We start from the raw sequence: 19540 nt of genomic DNA on the forward strand, positions 1-19540 counted from the left end.
GAGCTAAATCCGGACTGTAAGCATCTCTCGGTCACGACCGATTACTACTCACTCCTACTGCACCTTCACTGCTTATAACCAAAATATAAAAGGGCTGAAACTTTTTGAAGATCCTTCATATTTGTACTGCAAGAGGAAACCCAGACAGAAAGGACCTGGACCGCTCCACCTGGGAATCCCATGCTGTGAGGTAACAGTGCTACCCTGTCGTAGGAACACGGTGTGAAATGAGACACTTTATTGCAGGGTGTGTGAATGTGTACACAGACAGTCTTTATTGTAAAAGAGGTAGAGAATACAGGTGTTTCACTGTACAGAAAAAGACAGCACTGTGGATATACGCATTCAAACTCCAAATAAAGACACACCCCATTCAGCTAACAGGTACACACAATAAAAAACACACACAAACAGAAAACAAACAAAACAATCTTTGGATTATTCTCTATTGCCCCCTTTACCTTCGAAGAAACGATATAGGTTAGAATAGCAGTGATAACGATAGCACTAGGGTTATAAAGAAAGCAGACTTAACGCGGCTCCAGACCGTCCCCTCCCTCTTCAGAACCCCGATATTGCAGTAACGAGTAGTGGAAGTAGTGTTTAAAACATGAGAAAGAAAATATAAATGGAAAGAAAATGCAAACGGTTAAATATACGAGCCCAACTGAAAGCAGTTTCCCGTGTCTCTGGTGTGCGCGCGCTCCTCGCACAGGATGATGGATAAAATAAAATAGCTTCGCTGCACCCGGGCGGAAGAGTGACCGCCGTTCTCTCTGACCTCTCGTTTGTCCTCGCCTCTGTGGGACACGGCCGGGGGACGCGTCCCTCAGTCCGAGTCGTCGGAGTGCTCGCTTCCCGGTGGAGAAGGGGGCGTGTTCTGCTCCTGCCAGTCCCCGTTAGTCTGGACACACACACAGACAGAACAAAGACAAAATACTGGCATCAGTACACAGCACAAACCAACCTATTATTACATGTTTATTTATTTATTTCTCTATTTTATTTATGTTTTCTCCCAATTTAGTGTAGTCAATTCGTCTTCCTCTTCTTGTTTGTTTGTTTGTTTGCGTTTATTGCCATATCAGCAACGTATTGGCTATTTTATGGCAAGGACAGGTATTTGAACTGTAAAATATTACATGTTCATATCAATTGTTTTAATCAATTTTAACTGGAGGAATCCTCTCAAACAGTATTTTTATATTCTCGACGCTGTAAAAAAAATGTCTCATAGTAGAAACCATAGCACATTCTAATAAAATATGTTTAACTGTTAGGGGGTTAGCACAGAATTGACAAACTGCTGCCTGCTCGCCAACCAGGAGGTGTCGGTGGGTGAGGGCATCTTCCGCTGCTGGTGGATCCCTGATTGCAGTCGAGGTGGGTCGAGGAACCCTTTTTCACCCTCTCTATCTGCTAATCAGCGTTTTTGAAGACCCCACAGACATAGTCCGGTCATCCCACCCTAGCAGAAACGTGTCTGCTGCAGGCACTGCCAACTTTGCCCGCCAGATTGAGCCCGGCCGACCGGTGGCAACGCAGATTAATACATAATTTAAAAAAAAAATAATAATAAAAAAAAAACATTCATTACCACCGCCACCACCCAGGCGCCAATAAATAAATTAATACATAAAAATCACACCACACCTTTGTTATAAAAAGCCAGTGATTATCAAATCATATCATATGATTAACAGCAAACGAAATCTCAGCATGTTGCTACCCAACATGTTTCTATTAATGCTTAAACATAATTTAGCAGGTCATTGAGCACATCAATCAGTAAAACCCAAAAACTGAACTGGTCTGTTGTACATGACTACAGGACAGCACACACTGGTTCCCGCAGTCATTCAGAACAGACGTTATCAGTTGGGGTTGGTTAGTACGATGTGGATGGAATGATCGGGAGCGTCTGAGCATGCGTGTATAATCAGCTCCTCACCCGGCTCTCTCTGGGACTATAGAGTCGGTCTGAATAGCGCGAGTCCTACCAGAGAGAGAGAGGATAAGGACGTTTAGATGCATGCACACACAAACAGATTAATTCTTACACACACACACACACACACACACACACAATAAAACACCGGATGTGCACACGTCCATGCACGCATGCAGCATGGAACACTTAAATGAGGAGATGTATGGGAAAAAGAGTCTAACCTGAGCTCCCATTTGGTAGCCAGGCTGCTCTCCATTCACTGGAGGGACTCCAAGGAAGAGATCAGCCGACCCTGAGAGCGAGAAGGACCCTGAACCTGTGTGTGTGTGTGTGTGTGTGTGCGATTGTGTGTGGGACAAAAAGTTATACATAAAAAACATGCTCAAGTTCCTTAGTTATGCAGTAACATCAGCAGAAATACTTCACATTCATAAACATAAACATCACATTTCAATCCAACCTTAAAGTAATCACTTTAAAGGACATTTTGATTCTTCTAACCCAAGTGTAAGTGAGCAACCCAAGCACTCCACTTATATCCACATATAGAAGCACTTTGTAGTTCTACAATTACTGACTGTCAATCTGTTTCTCTACCTGTTTTCACCCTGTTTAATGGTCAGGACCCCCACAGAGCAGGTATTATTTAGGTGGTGGATCATTCTCAGCACTGGAGTGACACTGACATGGTTGTGCTGGTATGAGTGGATCAGACACAGCAGCGCTGCTGGAGTTTTTAAATACCGTGTCCACTCACTGTCCACTCTATCAGACACTCCTACCTAGTTGGTCCACCTTGTAGATGTAAAGTCAGAGACGATCGCTCATCTATTGCTGCTGTTTGAGTCGGTCATCTTCTAGACCCTCATCAGTGGTCACAGGACGCTGCCCACGGGGCGCTGTTGGCTGGATAATTTTGGTTGGTGGACTATTCTCAGTCCAGCAGTGACAGCAGTGACCACCACCTAAATAATACCTGCTCTGTGGTGGTCCTGTGGGGGTCCTGACCATTGAAGAACAGCATGAAAGGAAGCTAACAAAGCATGCAGAGAAACAGATGGACTACAGTCAGTAATTGTAGAACTACAAAGTGCTTCTATATGGTAAGTGGAGCTGATAAAATGGACAGTGAGTGTAGAAACAAGGAGGTGGTTTGCCATTATTCCTCATTAAAAATATACAGTGGGTTCATATTCATTTCAGTAACATCCCAGACAGGACACCAGTCTATTTCCCCCTTCTCAGACATAGCCAAACATGTCTGAGATTCGAACGCTGGATCCCAGCTGTAGTGGGCTAATAGAGCACCTTTAAACTAGAATACCATGGGAGACTCACAGCATTAATGTGCATCTAAGGAAAACTGCAGCAATTATTATGCAATGCAATCCTGCCAATGTGGACTACAATCTTTAAGGAATGTTTCCAACCCCTTGTGGAATTTGTGCCTCAAAGCAGTGCAGCTGTTCTGAAAGCAAACAGGGGGTCATACCATGTGAGTATGGGGTTCTAAATATAGCCACTAATAAATCTATTAATGTGTGTGTTTATGGAGGGGGCATGGGGGTCAGTAGATGAGTGCATTGCTACACCCCTCATAATATTGTTTATAAAGCTAGTAAAGTTAGGAAAAAAACGACAGTATGATTTATTAGCAGGGAAGTTGTTTCAGTAAGAGATGATAATAAACAGGGATGCTCGAGTAGCGCAGAGGTAAATTACTGTAGCACACTACTGGGGTTCGAATCCCCAGGTGTGCTATCAGCCGGTCGAGCACCTACATACATTGTGTTACTGCATTGTGCCCAGCATTTCCAAGAAAACCTGAGCCACCACGACCCTGCCAATAATGTTTTTCTGACATCAAACATGTTGTCTGATTGACCTTTAGGGTAAGTTTCATATGGGCTAGTTAACATAAGCACTTATTAAATAGTAATATAATTTCATTTGTATTATATACATTTATTACAGCACTTTAACTCAATTGTAGTACAAGAGATGGTACATGGATGTATTCACACTAGCTATTATTTGTTACATAAATGAACCAACTCCTTGTTTACGGATTCCCAGGCTTCTAATTTTGACCGTCTAGATTCCAAACTTACCAGTAGAGTTGGGGGTATGGGGTGATCCTTCTCTCTGTGTCGCCCCTATGGCCGTCTTCACGGCGTAAATGTTGGCCTCCTCCTGAAACTTGTTAATGTTCTTCTTGTAGCGGATCCTCTTGTTGCCAAACCAGTTGGACACCTGCAGTAAACAAGCTGGTACTTATTATGCTAGAATTGAACCAAACAGCAAACCAGCTTTCAATCCCAGTCTGTACTTCAGTTCAACTGCACAAACGATACAAAATCCGGGTTCGAATCACGAGTGGTGCTTGGAGCCAGCTAGATATCTACATAGACGTGTGTAGGCTTGGGGGTAACCAGAGACCTGCGATGGACTGACGCCGAGTCCTGCTTTGTTTCCCAGCGATAATGGGCCTGCCACGACCCTGACCAGGATAGATCGGTTTATTAACAAGGGTGAAGAAGAAATGGCGATAAAATGGCACCTAAAAAGTACGGATGTAACGATGCACCACAAAACAGTTAATAACCGATTAAAAAATGCCACAATTCAAATCGATTCGACATGTAAAATGAATCGATATTCCCTTTAAACAGCGGAGGGCACTGGCGCTATACACCGTGCCTGGTTGACGTCACTGGCGCTATGCGCCTGGTTGCCAAATTCAAGGTTTTTCAGCCAAATTGGGCTTAATTCAAAATTGTTTTGCATAGTTTGTACCTACCTCAGAAATAAAAGGGTGTTCATTATTTAGATAAATAAAAGAATCACAAACACAGTCTTTTATTGTATTTTTCTAAGAGAAATAATAAAAGGAAACTTTGTCATCATTTGTCTTCAAATTTAGTTTTAAAAAATCGGGGGAAAAATCGTATCGGGAATCGCATCGGATCGTGGGTAGAGTGTATCGTTACATCACTACTAAAATGACACAAGAACGGCTGTGTGTCTGTAGAGGGAGGGACGATGGCTGACGTCTCTGCTGACCACCAAATGACCAGAGATGGCAGCACTTGGCTCTCGGCAAGCCCCAATAGGTGATAAATACAATAGGAGGCTGTGCCTGTGTTAGAGGGGGTGCACGACAGCCTCGGCCCTCCTCAATCAGGGGTGGGGGCAGCAATGAGACAGAAATTCGCTTTAACTGGTCACGACTGGTTTGTTTGGTTGGTTATTGGTTTAACACCATGTCAACACATCTTTTGGCATGCGTAGAGAATGTGTGTGGAAACTTGTACACTTGTAAACTGGACCAGTAATAGCAGAGAGTAACACTAGCCAACAGTACTGCTTTAATACCTGAGAGACGGTGATGCTACACCGTTTGGCCAGCTCTTCTTTGGCCTCCTCGCTGGGGTAAGGGTTGGACAGGTGTGAATAGAAGTACTCGTTCAAAACCTCCGTGGCCTGCTTGCTAAAGTTGCGCCTCTTGCGTCTGTCAGCACGACAAAAACAATACTGAAGTACCAGTCTTCGAAAAACATACCGCATCACACATCAGCGCACGACTACAGACTCAAACGCTGGCGTTTAATCAGGCGTCACTCATCCGCCGGCTATTAAACCCGACCGTGTGCTCAGGAGTGCAAACAGGGACACGACACGCACCTGGCATCCAGAAAGCGTGAGCGGAGGATCATGACGGCCTCGCACGTGCTCTGTTTGAGCTGCGTCTGGATGGAGTTGAATTTGCGGTGGATGATGCCCACCATGCGCTCGATCTCGCGTGGCGAGACGGGCCGCGTGCGGGACTGTTCGCGCAGCAGGTTCATCACGTGGGTGGTGAATTCACTACATGCCTGAAAGCAAACAGATCACAAGAGGTGTTAAAAGCAGCTTAGATTGAATAATATTTTATTAAACATGAACTTCAAATTATTTTTATAAATCAATTAACCTTAATATTATGATGCATCTTGTCAATACGTCAATTGTTGCAATGTACTTTTCTAATACCTTTTTCAGACCACAGAAACCAAGAAGGAAGTAAACGAACTGGTCAATGACCGCTCGAAATTCCTAGCTCGACTGACCTGCTCGTATTTCTCTAGCTCGGTGTGGTAAATCGTGCGAATCTGGGTCAGCTTTTGTTTGTAGTCCGAGTGCTCCAGCGAGCTGTCCGGGGACATGCCGCCCGAGCTGGTGGCGGCAGAGACGGCGGCTGCTGCCCCTCCCCCTTTCTCGGGACCTGCCACGCCCTCGGCAAGCAGCATGTTGTCCAGTCGAACGAGTTGCGGGTCTGGAGGTTCCTCCTCTTGGGCGTTTCGCATCGACAGGCCTGTAAAAGACAAAGAGCGACAAAAAAAGAGCGATTTAAAAAATACAATTTATATTACAGCAAATACATTAAAAGTAATTAAAAATAGTACAATCCTGACCACACAATATTTCAAGCAAAGAAACCTGTAACAAGGTTATCTGAATCAACTACTGATCACTACATTCGTCCTCCAGTTTCCATAAACAACAGAACTATATATAATAATATAATTTATACAACATACCAACATCTTAGCATCATCACTGCTCAAGCATGACAACATATGAGAAGCTCGGAGCAATGCATGTCGTGCATTTCAGCACGTCTAAGTAAATGAAACATCTGATGTTTGTATACTACAAACCTCCAAAACAAAGAATTTAAAAACACGCCTCAGGCGCACGTACATTCATGAAGGCTAATAACTGCACTCACAGCAAAGTTGCAAAACACATGGACGTGTGTGAATGATACATTTTTATATCCAGGCTTTTAGATGTGAAACAGGGTGGCGTTTCTGGCTTTGTTCAGCATGTCTTTAATTGAGAGCTTAAATTGTTAGTGCAAAAATAAATAAATCAAACTTACCAGTTTTCTCTTTAATTTCACAAAGCACGCTGAATAAAGCAGGTTTCATCCGATGACAGTTCAGAGCATGTTTTCTGTTAGGTTAAAAAAGATAGAGCATTAAACACAACCTTCATTATTAATACAGATTTTACAACACAGTATAAATCATTTATCTGGTCATTAATTAGATCAAATGTCGGAACTATTTAAAATCAGATCAAATATCTGAACTATGTAATACACTGTGATTCTTATAATGCATGTTCTGAGTTATGTAGATCCAATGTAATTACACAATAATAACATGACTTTAGCGGCACAACACTGTATAATTAAAGTGGTATATTTTAATATGAGAAATTGTGCAAAGCATTAGAATACAGAAGTCAGCTATTTAATACCATGTTATTGGTTTACTGTTGTAAACAATTAAATGTTAGTCCAATGATAAAGTTGTTTTACCCAAAAGTAACAATCACAACAAATCACAACAAATGTGCAGTAATTAACCATTATGTGGCTCCAGAAATGCACTACAAATGTGATTTCACTTTATTAAATTAAGCTTTGCCCAAAATCACAGGCTACGGTTCTAAAAAGTGAACTTTGCTGAAGACCCCGGGGGCACCGTGACGGGGCGTTTTATCTTGAGCCAGAATGAATGTTGACATAAGCCAATACAAACATGATTAATAACACTTTAATGACATGATTAATGACCATTTAGTACAATAGCAAGTAAATTTTATTGTTACTAAACGACCCAATTAGCAAACAGCAAACTGTGAAATAGTACGAATCTATTTGTCCTAACATTGCATTGAAAGATAGACTTAGTTTATTATTTAATACAGGTTTAAAGTACCTGACACTGGTACACTGATACGTCTGATACTACCTCACTAGTTAAAGTGCCTTGAAATGCAGAAAAAAGCATGTTTACTGGAAAGGCATTGTGCAGAAGCTTTGATCCAAAGTAGTGATCAAATTCAGTACAAGAAACTGAGGGTCAAGGGCCTTTCTTAGGGGCCCAACAGTGACAATTAAGTGGGGCTTGAACCAATGACCTTATCACTAGGACCATAGGGTTATAAGTACTTATTATTTGTATTATAATGAAAAGATAATTGATACTTAGTGTTATCAAGTTTACTAACGTTATTTTACTTACAAGTAACAAAGGTATGTTTATTGCTAAATTGCCAACAGCATCCGTGTAAACAAAACAAGACAATTTATTCTAAAACGCATTTTAAAGTCTACATACCCAACTACATCATTAAAAACCCACTTAATAAACATTAACGTACGATAAATGCCTATAATGTTTAAACAATATCTTATAAACAAAACTTGTTTCATTGTACTGTCCATAGGCTCGGATACGTCCCAAACACCACACCACAATTCTTAACAGTGCACTCCGCTCGGCAGAGTAACAAATACTGGTGCCCTATTTAGTCACACTATCTAGTGCAAAAGTATTCTATTTGAGACGCAGCCATTTAAAACACTAAGAAAATTCAGTGATTTAGGATAACCTTAGCAACAACGTAAGTTTACTTACAGTGTTTAATTATTTACTATTGGTATTATAACTAAAACATTATTAATGTAATGCAAAGTATATATTATATATAAACAGGTACATTTTTATTTTCCACTGAATAGTCATAATTCAATTTTAAAGTAACCGTCGTTAAGTTAGCACTCAGTGTAAACAATGGTCAATTAAGTTCAACTACAGTTTATACCTTTTATCCCCCAATCTCAACTTAACTGTTTAACTAAGTCTTTACTTTTCACTATATAATGCAATAATAAATGCATTAGTTTTGTTTTATGATACTGTAATACCTAAAATACACTGTACATTACACTAGCTATTAACACGTATATAAAACTGTAAAAGTAATATAATACATAACAATCATGTAACTATTGACCTAAGATAAAATAAATTGAATTAAATTAGATTAAACATTGCTGTAATGAAGTGTAAATGCATAACGTCGTGAATCGTCTATTCAAATACAGTATTGTAGTTTTTTTGAGGACGTCGTCTCAAATCGCATACTAAACTTCAAAATAGTGCACTCCGCTCCATAGACTAACAAATACTTGTGCACTATTTAGGCACACTACGTAGTAGAGTAGTGTCCGATTTGAGACCCTAGGGAACCATCGGAAACTTATCCGGTGATTAGCGTTAGCCTCGACGTACAAAAAGCAACCATGCTTTTAGCTATTAATACTTTGTATTGCAGTTTAAACTTCACTAACATAAATTATCTTGTATAAAATATGATATACGACTTACAGTGACAGTTAACGTTCTCTTTACTCAAAACTAACAACCGGTTTCTTTGCAAAGCTAGCAATAACATCCGTGTAAACAATACAGTCGATTATGCCGTCAAAAACACACACTTTAAACTCCCTAAATTAAAATTATTAACTTAAAATGCTTATTTAGCGGACACGTCATTAAAATATCCAGTAATGAAGCATTTACGCATTAAGTGTAATATTATTGTAATAGAAAGTGTTTTCTTATTGTATTTTGGCACTACGGCTACGTCCTAAATAGCAACCCATAGTTATGTACAGTGCATTCCGCTCTATGGAGTAACAAATGCTGGTGCACTATTTAGGTACACTATCTAGTAGAGTAGTATGCAATTCGAGACAAAGCCCTAAGAATACTAGTAAACTAAACAATTTCATTTAGTCCAAAACACATTGTAAATGCGTGATATTTACCTAACATTATGAGAAAAGACATCTCAATCATATAGTTAAATATAATTTACATTTAAAACAAAAATTATTTCTGTAAACAAGTCTAAAAGTTATTGGGCACCGAGCCAAAGCGGTTAATTAAATGCGACTAATTTGCACTTACTTGGACTGAGCTTCGTCCAGACTTTGGTCGGTTATGGTCATGATTTGTTGTAAAATGTCCCCGATGTCTCGTCTGCTTTCGTGCCCGTTCTCTGCGCCCTCCATGCCCGCGTCTCCATCAGGCCGGTGTTGTGGAGGCGGGTGTACCGAGTTTAATAGATGCATTCCGTGGTGAGTGTTTAAGGCGAGCCCCCGGCCTGCGTTGGGCCTGCTGCCTGCAATCGGCTGCTGCTGCAACATACTGAGCCGCACATTAATCCACTCGGTTTGCTGTGTGTGTGTGTGTGTGTGTGTGTTAACCAGGGTATACACGACTGCCATCTAGCTGCAACCCCACACACCAAGTTCAGGACTGGGCAGAAGGTCTAAGGCCTGCCAAAGCAACATCATGGACAAGGGTCTCCTGCTGTGTTGCAAGTTCATGCCCAGTGTTTGGCCACAAAGGCCTGTTAAAGCCTCATAATGAACAAAGTCTTAGTGTTTATAAAAAGCCTTTGTGTAGGAATAAAACCCTACTTTGTGCAGGAAGCCCTTTACATGGCAAACCCTCGGTTTGGACAAAAAACCCATAGGTGTGGTAAAGCCTCAGTGTTAAAAAGGAGTCGCAGGGTGGAAAAGATCTCGTCTAGGCCAGGTGACTCAATTTAGTAAAGCATGGATCAGTGTGGCAATAAGTCCAGGTGCAATATTGTGCAATTAGCCTTGTGCTAGGCTTTAGGTTAAGTAAAGGCTCAGACTGCAACCCCTATACTACACATAGTCTCATGGACAGAGTTCCAGTGTTGAACAAGAAGCCCTATCCCCCATTGAGCTAGAAACTCTTTACTGGGTAAATGTGTTCTTAAACAAGAAGCCACAGTTTTGATGTTTTTCAGTACACACAAAAAGACCAATATTTAGAAAATCTTAGCATCAGCTGAAAATCCAAGGCTGACAGAAGCGAAAGCATGAACAAAAACATTTCATACTAAGCAAAGATCCAAGGTGGATATATAATTGTAAAATATTATGTTATTTCAGAGTATTATAAAAACAATGAGACAAACTGCATGTCAAATTAGGAAAATACATTTATCATTCACTGAAATGCTACGTATAAAGTTTTAAATAAGAATTTTCTATTCCCTTGATGTATAAAATGTGTAAATCATTTTTGAAGCACTGTCTTTTGTCTCATAAAAGGGGAATATGTGATCTATGTTATGTTTGTTGTTTAGACACTGAAGAAAAATACGACAGGATAAAATCCAGAATGCAACATTTGACATGGAGCAAAAGTCATCAACACCACTGTACATACTGTAGGTGGTAGTTATTTTTTCTAGGGCTGTTTTGCTACAGTGAACTGGTGCATTGCAAAATGTTGATGCAATCAATGAAGCTCTATTGCTTAAATGTTGTACACAGTTAGGTGTTATAGCAGGACAATAACCCAAACACTCAATACTATATATTAAGGCTGTTTGTGAAATGGCATTCACAAGTACTAAATCGTAGCCCTATTACGTAGTCTCTAACCAATACTGCCAAGTAAACATGCTACCAGTGTTGTTCCAAAAGCTTGTTGATGGCTTTCAAAGTGTCTGATCAGTGTAAAAGAGTAAAATGACATTTAGCCAATAGTTGATGGGCTGTTTGGATATTTTGAACCCAGTATACTTTGCCGTATTTTAAATTTGTGAGGTCTTTCAAACTAAGAAGTGTTGGTCTAGTCATTTAGTCACATAAAAGGAACAAAAACAACCCCAAGACTGCTTTAAACTTTTGACTTTAATAGTGTGTAAAATGGGTTTGTCATAAATATGGTTACAAAAGAAAGAGCCCTGAGTGCGTCACTGATGATGCATTAGTCATTAAAGGGTTTAGGAGGTGGGCATTCATTTTTCTTTAATTTGTTGATGACTTTTGTAACAGCCCTGTTAAATCGGCAGCTCCTGTGGTCATGTTGACGTGCGCACGTTCAAAAGCCGTTCTACAATTGACGCGTCGATTCTCATTTGACTTGCAGAGGTTTCAGAGCGCATATTCCATTCCTGGCTGTTAAACACTCTGCCTCGTCTTCACACAGACTTCTGCACTTCTTGTTTTTGCTGGCAGACAACAGGAAGTGTGCAAAACCGCAGGCTCTGTTGCTTGTGTCAACTAAAGCAGGCAGCTAGTTTCAACTTGCAAGCAAGCAATCAAGAATGAGCAAACCGTGCACAAGTTCATGCTCGTAAATTAACGCGTGCTTTCCGACAATTCCCCCGTAAAGTCATTTAGAGAGGTGCGTCAAATTACAGTGTTGATCCCTTCAAGTTTTTCATTTTTCCTGCTTATTGAGGAACTAAGTTTTTCTTTCAGTTTAGAAAGTAATTCAGAGGGGGTGGGTTGGGGTAAAGAAGGAAGAGGAAGAAAGTCAGTAGCTAAAAGTGCGAAACTCCAGACTTTACAACGTTTGCTCTTGGCTTTCTGATGAACTGCTTGTCGAAAGAACACATGTCAGGTGCGAGTTTGATATGAAGCATCTATTTTGGTTTGGCGACAGAGGGTGAGGTTCATGAGGGCTAGATACAGCTCAGGAACCTATTTTTTTATTTCATTTCAACGTTTTTAGGACCAGAGGACGGTAAGAGGGCATGTTTTCTTTCTCTAACATGAGTGTACCATGTTCTTATTTCATACCATCTTACTAAAATCTAATTGTAAATTTGTGTGTTTACTTTTAATAATGAATTATACAAGAATTATATCACTGATGTGTGATGGTTGTGTTTTGCTATTGGTAAGAAGAAATATCTTACTATAATTCACCCTAACATTCATGTAAACAAATGATAAAACACGACCCTAATAAACTCTAGAATTCAGAATTGTACTGGATAAGTATTTACACTGCTAAACATCTCATCAGCCTTGTCAAATGTTTCAAAACAAACTAAACTGTCTTAACCTTAAGGTTCCCATATCCTCTGGATGACTGAAGGATCTACCAATGGACGCTGACACGGACTGCGCAGGGGTCAAACGTCAAAGCCCAGTGGAGGAACAGCTGGAGCCACTTGTCATCCTGGAGGATGGGGACGAGCTGGACGACTTTACGACGCACATCTCAACAAGAGGGAAAGGCATTTCCCGAGTGAAGAACATGGAAGAAGACAGCGACAGAATTAAGGGATGTTCCGAAGGAACCAACGACGCACAAGATGGTCACACCACGCATCAGGAAATAGAAATCAGAGTGGAAAAAGAGGAAAGTAAGCCAGAAGAAGACTCAAAAAACAAGAACCGAGAGGTCAAACAGGTGATGGGAACAGAGAATGAGAACTTATCAGAAGAGACACTGGAGGACTCCACGGTCCAAATCGAGGGGAGGAAAGGAGCAGAGGTGGTGGGAGGATCTAATTCGGACACGGTGGTAAAAGAAACGCCAGGAGTAGAGATCCAGCCACCAGTTCAACTACGACCCAAAGATCTACTCAAACCTCTGGATGCACATCAGAAGGTAATCTTCTACACAAATAACCAGTCACTGTAACTTCAAACTTCAGAAAAAATAACACATAATGTTTATAAACTGCACCTTTTAGATTTACCCCTTAAGTTTTGTTCTTTGTTAGATGTTCTTATATTCTTATTTCTTATATTATTATATATTTTTTTAGATTTTCATATCTTATTTTTGCATTGCATTACTTTTACTTTTATTTTTTATTTCCTTGCACTACGTTGTCGTGTCGTTGTGTGATGCTTGTGATAATTGTGAATTCCTTCGTGGTCGATAAAGTTATAAATCAATCAATCAAATCAAATCAACTTACTCCATTTGTTTATTCCCAGAGACACTCCAAATATTTAATTGCAATACAAAGTCATATAGCCTACATGAATTATAGATTCATTCATTGTATGTTTTGCCACCGCTTTATCCTGATCAGGGTCGTGGCGGGTCCGATTCATTAGGCAAAATGCTGGAAAAACCCTGGACAGGCCGCCAGTCCATCACAGGACAAACACACCTTCACTAAGGGCAATTTTCAGTAGCTCCACTTGACCTGGCTGCTTGTCTTTGGACTGTGGGAGGAAACCGGAGCTCCTGGAGAAAACCCACACAGACACAGGGAGAACATGCAAACGCCACTCAGAAAGGACTCTGAGTGTAGAGGAAAAGAATGGCCACAAATTTTCACAGTCACACTACAAAATCCTAATCCTAAGCGCCTAAAGAATGCCTTTTAAAAGATTTGGGGATTTTATTTTAGAATGGGATGTCCAACAAGCTCATGGTCAGGTGTTCACATATACTTGACCATACAGTGCATCTCAGCTTAGCGTTCTTGGGGTTAAGCTTCAGATATATCATATTTCCCCCAGTCTTATCATTGCCAGTTTTCCCACTGCAGTTCTCTTGACATTTGTACCATCCCCACGTTGGCCGAAGAGAGTCGAGACCATCCGACACGCGTACAGTCACAGGTCACATCTTTTCACCTGCCAGTAGTAGAGTCTCACAGAGAGCCGTAGTGCGCACTGAGAGACATAATATGATCCCAGCGAATATCCCCCCACTAGTGCAGGTGCCTTGACCACAGATTCAAGGAAAGAGTGGCAATGTCGCCTTGTCGCCCTACACTCCCTCAGGCACAGTTAATTGCGTCTGTTCGTCAAGGTTGATAGCACTGCATTGGATCTGAATTTGAGAGCTTGGATCCCAATGTTGGTGGGCTTGCACATTACCGAAGTGCCACCAGAGCACTTCAAGCTTCAGGTAAACGTTCACATCTACACTAAGACATCAGATGTGCAGAAATGCAGCTAAAACCTGATGTAAAACATAAATCCTTAAATGCGTAGTTTGTAGTTTTTGGTGGTGTCGCTATACCTGTAACAGTAACATTATATACATTGCTATTTGTGAACACTTTAGATACTCCACACAATGTAAAGCTGATGATTTGTTGACCCCTGTGTGTTGCCAGATCCACAGGTTATCCTCAGATTCCCCCGATGCTCTGTACGAGCTGCTCTGCTCACTGCAGGAGGGTCGACGTCTCAACGACCAGCGCTGCTCCTTCACACTGCAACCCAGGAGGAGGTGCTACTCCGTACCCAGCACTCCACAGCCTGGTCAGAAAGGTACGCTCCTCTGGAGTCAAATTCCTTTAAAATATCAGTAAAACCACTATGTTCTTCAAATGTACAGGAAAGTAGGAACCGGGGGTCTGAATTAGCAATATGTCCCGTCTGCTGAATAAAATAATAACTAGGGTTGCCAGATATTCAGGATTCATCATTGATTCATTTTTACAACATTTGTCTGTGGGAATTTGTGCACATTCAGTTATAAAAGGCAAAAATGTTTCTAAAAACCAAACTATGTGGACCTTTCTTAATGCACAGAATCTGAAAATCTAATTAAATCAAATCAAATCAATTTATTTGTCACATACAGAGTCATACACAGTCCAACACAGTCGCAGTGAAATGCTTTTGTGACTGCTCGGCCACATTAGTCAATGTACAAAATTGGACAAATATATTTATATTTAAAATAGAAATGATTTTAAAATGCGAAACATAAATTATAAGTAAAAATAGGAGCAATTTAATGTGAAACAAATTGACAAGGAAGAGTTGTGCAGAAACTGAACATAATACTGAACATAATAAAAGGCATTCCCCAAAGTGTTGACACAAATGTGGAAGCATGTTATTTATGTAATATACTTAATTTTGTAGACCTGTTAGCAACGAGTGTGGCTGAAACACCTAAACTTAAAAATATGGAGGGGCGTCCACATACTTTTGGCCATTTAGTGTAACTTTATTACTGCAGAATCCAGACCTTAATGATCCTAATTACCGTTAGGTTATATTTACTTTCTGCACAGTGGACCTCGTCGCTTCCCTTTATCCTCTGGTTTATCTCTGAACAGTGGTGTTCTCGTCCATGACCTCCCTACAAAAGGAGGAGTTCTTCGATCTAGTGGCCACCTCCCAGGCTCGACGACTGGACGACCAGCGCGCCAATTTCCAGAAACCTCCCCCCGTTTTCTCACCCCCGGAGCCTCGCCGTCCCTCCAGCGCCCCCGCGGGTATCCCAGCCGTCCATCCCAGCAGAACCAGATCAAGGAGGAGCAGCTGGAAGCAGGTCTTGGATTTCGGACAGACTGTTCCCAAACCGGCAGCCAGGGAGGAGCTGTACACCATGATCCTGAACTCTCAGGTGTGCCTTCATTTCGTCATTGCACTGTAAACTCTGACACAGTTATTAATCCTTTACATTCCTGAGCTCGGTTTTTGCTTCTGTGGACGTGTGCCAACGTTACACTTTTACTCTTACTGTGATGATTGTCTGTTTACCTTTAATCAAATTTATTGTCTCTCTTACCACCGCTTTACTCTGGTCAGGGTTGGACAGCTCACCAGTCCATCACAGAGCACACACATTCACACACACTCACACCAGGACAATTTTAATATCACCAGTTAACCTGACTGCACGTCATTGGACTGTGGGAGGAAACCAGAGCGCCTGGAGTAAGCCCACACGGACATGGGGAGAACATGCAAACTCCACTCCACACAGAAAGGACTCTGGCCTTCTGGCCAAGTAATTAAAACCAGGCCCTTCTTGCTGTGAGGCAACAGCGCTACCCACTGCCTCGCCCTAATCAGAATTCATCATCACATGGGTTTATGCACCCTGAAGGGCCACAATTTTGTTTGCTTAACTGTTCAAAGTTGGTGCTCTGGTCTAGAGGTCTAACACTAGCCCCCTACTGCAGAGAGTCTGAGCTCTCCAGTCTCCGGCTTTTGAGTCTTGACTGTGCTAAAGGCCTGGTCAGGTGCTCAACAGACACAACTGACCATGTCTGAGGAAGTGAAGGTTGGATCGGGATTCTTCTCATTGTTGCTGCAACAAAAACTCATGTGACTTTGGTTCAGGAGTTGGCACGAGTATTGGTGTTATTCTTAAGGCATAGCATATGCTTCTAACTTTGCAGCAACAGTTTAGGGAAGTCCCTTTCCTGCTCCTGCATGAACAGCAAGCTTTGTGAAGACATGAAGAAAAGCTCAGCTTAAAGAAAATGTAGTGGTCTGCACAGTGACTGAATGGGCACAAATTCTCACAGACATTATCTTGTGAGAAGCCTTTTCAGAACAGCGACTCTTCTTATAGCTGAAAAGATCACACAGAGGTCACTCTATTTTAATACCATTTGCTTTTGAAATGGGACCTCCAACAAGCTCATGGTCAGGTGTTCAAATACTTTTGGCCATATTGTGAGGCCATATTAGGAACCTTTAGCAGCCTGCACAGAGCTCTGACCTTAACCCTGCCCAGAGAGTATACACAGATCTTTTTCACAGATTTGTACACTCACTGTCCATTTTATCAGCTCCACTTACAATATAGAAGCACTTTGTAGTTCTAGAATTACTGACTGTAGTCCATCTGTTTCTCTACATACTGTTTTTGTAGCCTGCTTTTACCCTGATCTTCAATGGTCAGGACCCCCACAGGACCACCACAGAGCAGGTATTATTTAGGTGGTGGATCATTCTCAGCACTGCAGTGACACTGACATGGTGGTGGTGTGTTAGTGTGTGTTGTGCTGGTATGAGTGGATCAGACACAGCAGCGCTGCTGGAGTTTTTAAATACTGTGTCCACTCTGTGGGGGTCCTGACCATTTTAAGAACAGCATGAAAGGGGGCTAACAAAGCATGTAGAGAAACAGATGGACTACAGTCAGTAATTGAAGAACTACAAAGTGCTTCTATATGGTAAGTGGAGCTGATAAAATGGGCAGTGAGTGCAGAAACAAGGAGGTGGTTTTAATGTTATGGCTGATCGGTGTATATATATATATATATTTGTCTACGATTGTGTATGAGTGGAATATTTAACAAGCTTATATCAAGTGTCCACATACTTTTGGCGCTATAGTGTAGTTTACATACCTAATAGTAAAGGTTTATCTACTGATAGATTAAAAATAGTGTAAATAAACCTATACTTATGATAGACTTTCGTTTGTGATAATTTATTTCATCTCACAGGCTCAGGGGCGTCTGGAGGAACAGCGGAGCAAAGCCCCGGGACCGATGGACGATGAGGATTTCTTCTCCTTGCTGTTAAAGGTGCAGGGCGGTCGGATGGATGAGCAGAGGACTGAGCTTCCTGTAGCGCTTCGCTATTAGATGCCAAACACTGTTAAATACAAAAGGGGAACTATTTTAAGTACAAGTGTCTTTAATGTTTCTCTTAAAAAAAAGAAACAAAACATTTTAGCCTTTGACTTGTGACAAATGATTGTGGTTTGCATCTGCCAAATTCTTCTTTACATTTTTTTCTGCTTATAGTTGTACGAGTGTACTTTTATATTTACATTTATGGCATTTTTTTTAGATGCTTTTATCAAAGCGATTTACTGTTGTGACAAAACACACTGCAAGCAGTTGAGGGTTTTGCTTGCATTGATGCCAAACAGTGACAACCTGATATTGGTGGGGCTTAAACCAGCAACCTTCTGCCTACTAGTCCAGTACCCTAACCACTGAGCTACCACTGCCATAATAGCGGCAGCTTGGTGCTGGTAAAGCTTGAACCCACAACCTTCCAGTCAAGTACACTCAGTTACACTCAGCTTAGATTATTTTACCATTATTAGTACTTCTATCACTAGTAAAACTAGTCGTTAGTCATGAGTGTAAACAGTGGCTGCAACACAGTTGCATTTCCTTTTCTGTCTGGTAGCTGTGCCAATCGTGCGTCAGTGTGCCCACACACTTCGCACTTCCCCACAGAGCAGTACGCCTTCAGATGTTTCAATGCGCCAATTTAATACCAACACACAAACTCCTTCATACACAAAGCGACATTTTTCTGCCCGGGTTAGATCATCAACGTTTGGTGTTTGTAGTTTGCCAAAAGTATGTGGACAAGTGTATGAGTGTGCTTGATTATTTTAGCCAATCACTGTTAAATAGGTATGTAAGAGCTCTATAAAATCAAACATAGGTTTGCACCAGTGTTTCAAGTTTTTGCCGGATACACCAGACCCAAGTTCTTAACGAACAAATTGTATGTGTATGAATAATTTTTGGTACATTTTGAAAGGAGGTTTAACTGAGAAGAAGAGCAGCCCTGATGAACACACTGTAGTTTATATGTTTAAAATAACTTCTTTTTTTAATATACTGCTAAGTAACAAACTTGTGTACATTCTTTATCTACTTTTTGTACCGTTGAGGATATTATTTAATAGGGGTTTGAATGGGTTTGAAGTGAAGTTGTAAAGTAGACTACATAGACAGCACAGGAGGTCTAGCACTACTTCAGTGTTGCCAAGTGAAATAAACTAAAAGAATCGTCTTTCTACAGAATATTAAAAGGTAATAATAGGTTTGCGCTGACTTATCTTGCTCAGGTTTGTCAGAAAACGCATGTCTATCAGATGTACTTGACTTGCTGCAGTATTTAATAATGCAGAAAGTGATCACTATTGTATTGATGTAATAAATGAAACATTAAGTAAAAATTTAAGTTTCAATGGCCCTCCTAATTCCATGTTTGTAAACTTTTTTGGTAATTTTCTGTTCCCATATAAACAGGTGGAAATTAATTGCACATTATGTTCCAAAGCTGTACATACAGTATCTTAAAAAGCAGTTAAATTCAATTGTACCAAGGTTTATTTTTAATGGAACTACACTGTTCATTTAGGGCAGCTAGTGGGTAGTGATGCCACCTAATAGCAGGAAGGGCCTGGGTTTGATTCCCCAGCCGGGCAG

At 40.9% G+C, this 19540-nt stretch overlaps 2 protein-coding genes across 7 annotated transcripts; one reads left to right on the forward strand and one right to left on the reverse strand.

Moving 5' to 3' along the window:
• Positions 1–248: 248 nt before the first annotated feature.
• pbx2 (pre-B-cell leukemia homeobox 2) lies at positions 249–10047 on the reverse strand. 4 transcript variants are annotated; one of them, XM_062985305.1, is made up of 9 exons: positions 9763–10045; positions 6876–6949; positions 6061–6305; positions 5636–5826; positions 5327–5462; positions 4063–4204; positions 2173–2267; positions 1952–1996; positions 249–904 (listed from the first exon to the last, which is right to left on the reverse strand). In XM_062985305.1, the coding sequence occupies exons 1-9, from the start codon at positions 9999–10001 to the stop codon at positions 830–832; spliced, it is 1242 nt and encodes a 413-aa protein (XP_062841375.1). In that variant the 5' UTR covers positions 10002–10045; the 3' UTR covers positions 249–829. The 4 variants fall into 4 exon arrangements, with proteins under 4 accessions (XP_062841375.1, XP_062841378.1, XP_062841377.1 ...); XM_062985308.1 differs by lacking the exon at positions 9763–10045 and adding an exon at positions 9178–9202; XM_062985307.1 differs by lacking the exon at positions 9763–10045 and adding an exon at positions 7723–7895.
• On the forward strand, positions 8361–19287 carry LOC134300865 (G-protein-signaling modulator 2). Of its 3 annotated transcripts, none has more exons than XM_062985309.1 (5): positions 8361–8410; positions 12700–13245; positions 14720–14876; positions 15677–15966; positions 17807–19287. In XM_062985309.1, the coding sequence occupies exons 2-5, from the start codon at positions 12736–12738 to the stop codon at positions 17945–17947; spliced, it is 1098 nt and encodes a 365-aa protein (XP_062841379.1). In that variant the 5' UTR covers positions 8361–8410; positions 12700–12735; the 3' UTR covers positions 17948–19287. The 3 variants fall into 3 exon arrangements, with proteins under 3 accessions (XP_062841379.1, XP_062841381.1, XP_062841380.1); XM_062985311.1 differs by lacking the exon at positions 8361–8410 and adding an exon at positions 11005–11062; XM_062985310.1 differs by lacking the exon at positions 8361–8410 and adding an exon at positions 12070–12369.
• Positions 19288–19540: the final 253 nt, after the last annotated feature.

This window comes from Trichomycterus rosablanca, chromosome 23 (genome assembly GCF_030014385.1).
Source record: "Trichomycterus rosablanca isolate fTriRos1 chromosome 23, fTriRos1.hap1, whole genome shotgun sequence".
Classification (NCBI taxonomy): Eukaryota; Metazoa; Chordata; class Actinopteri; order Siluriformes; family Trichomycteridae; genus Trichomycterus; species Trichomycterus rosablanca.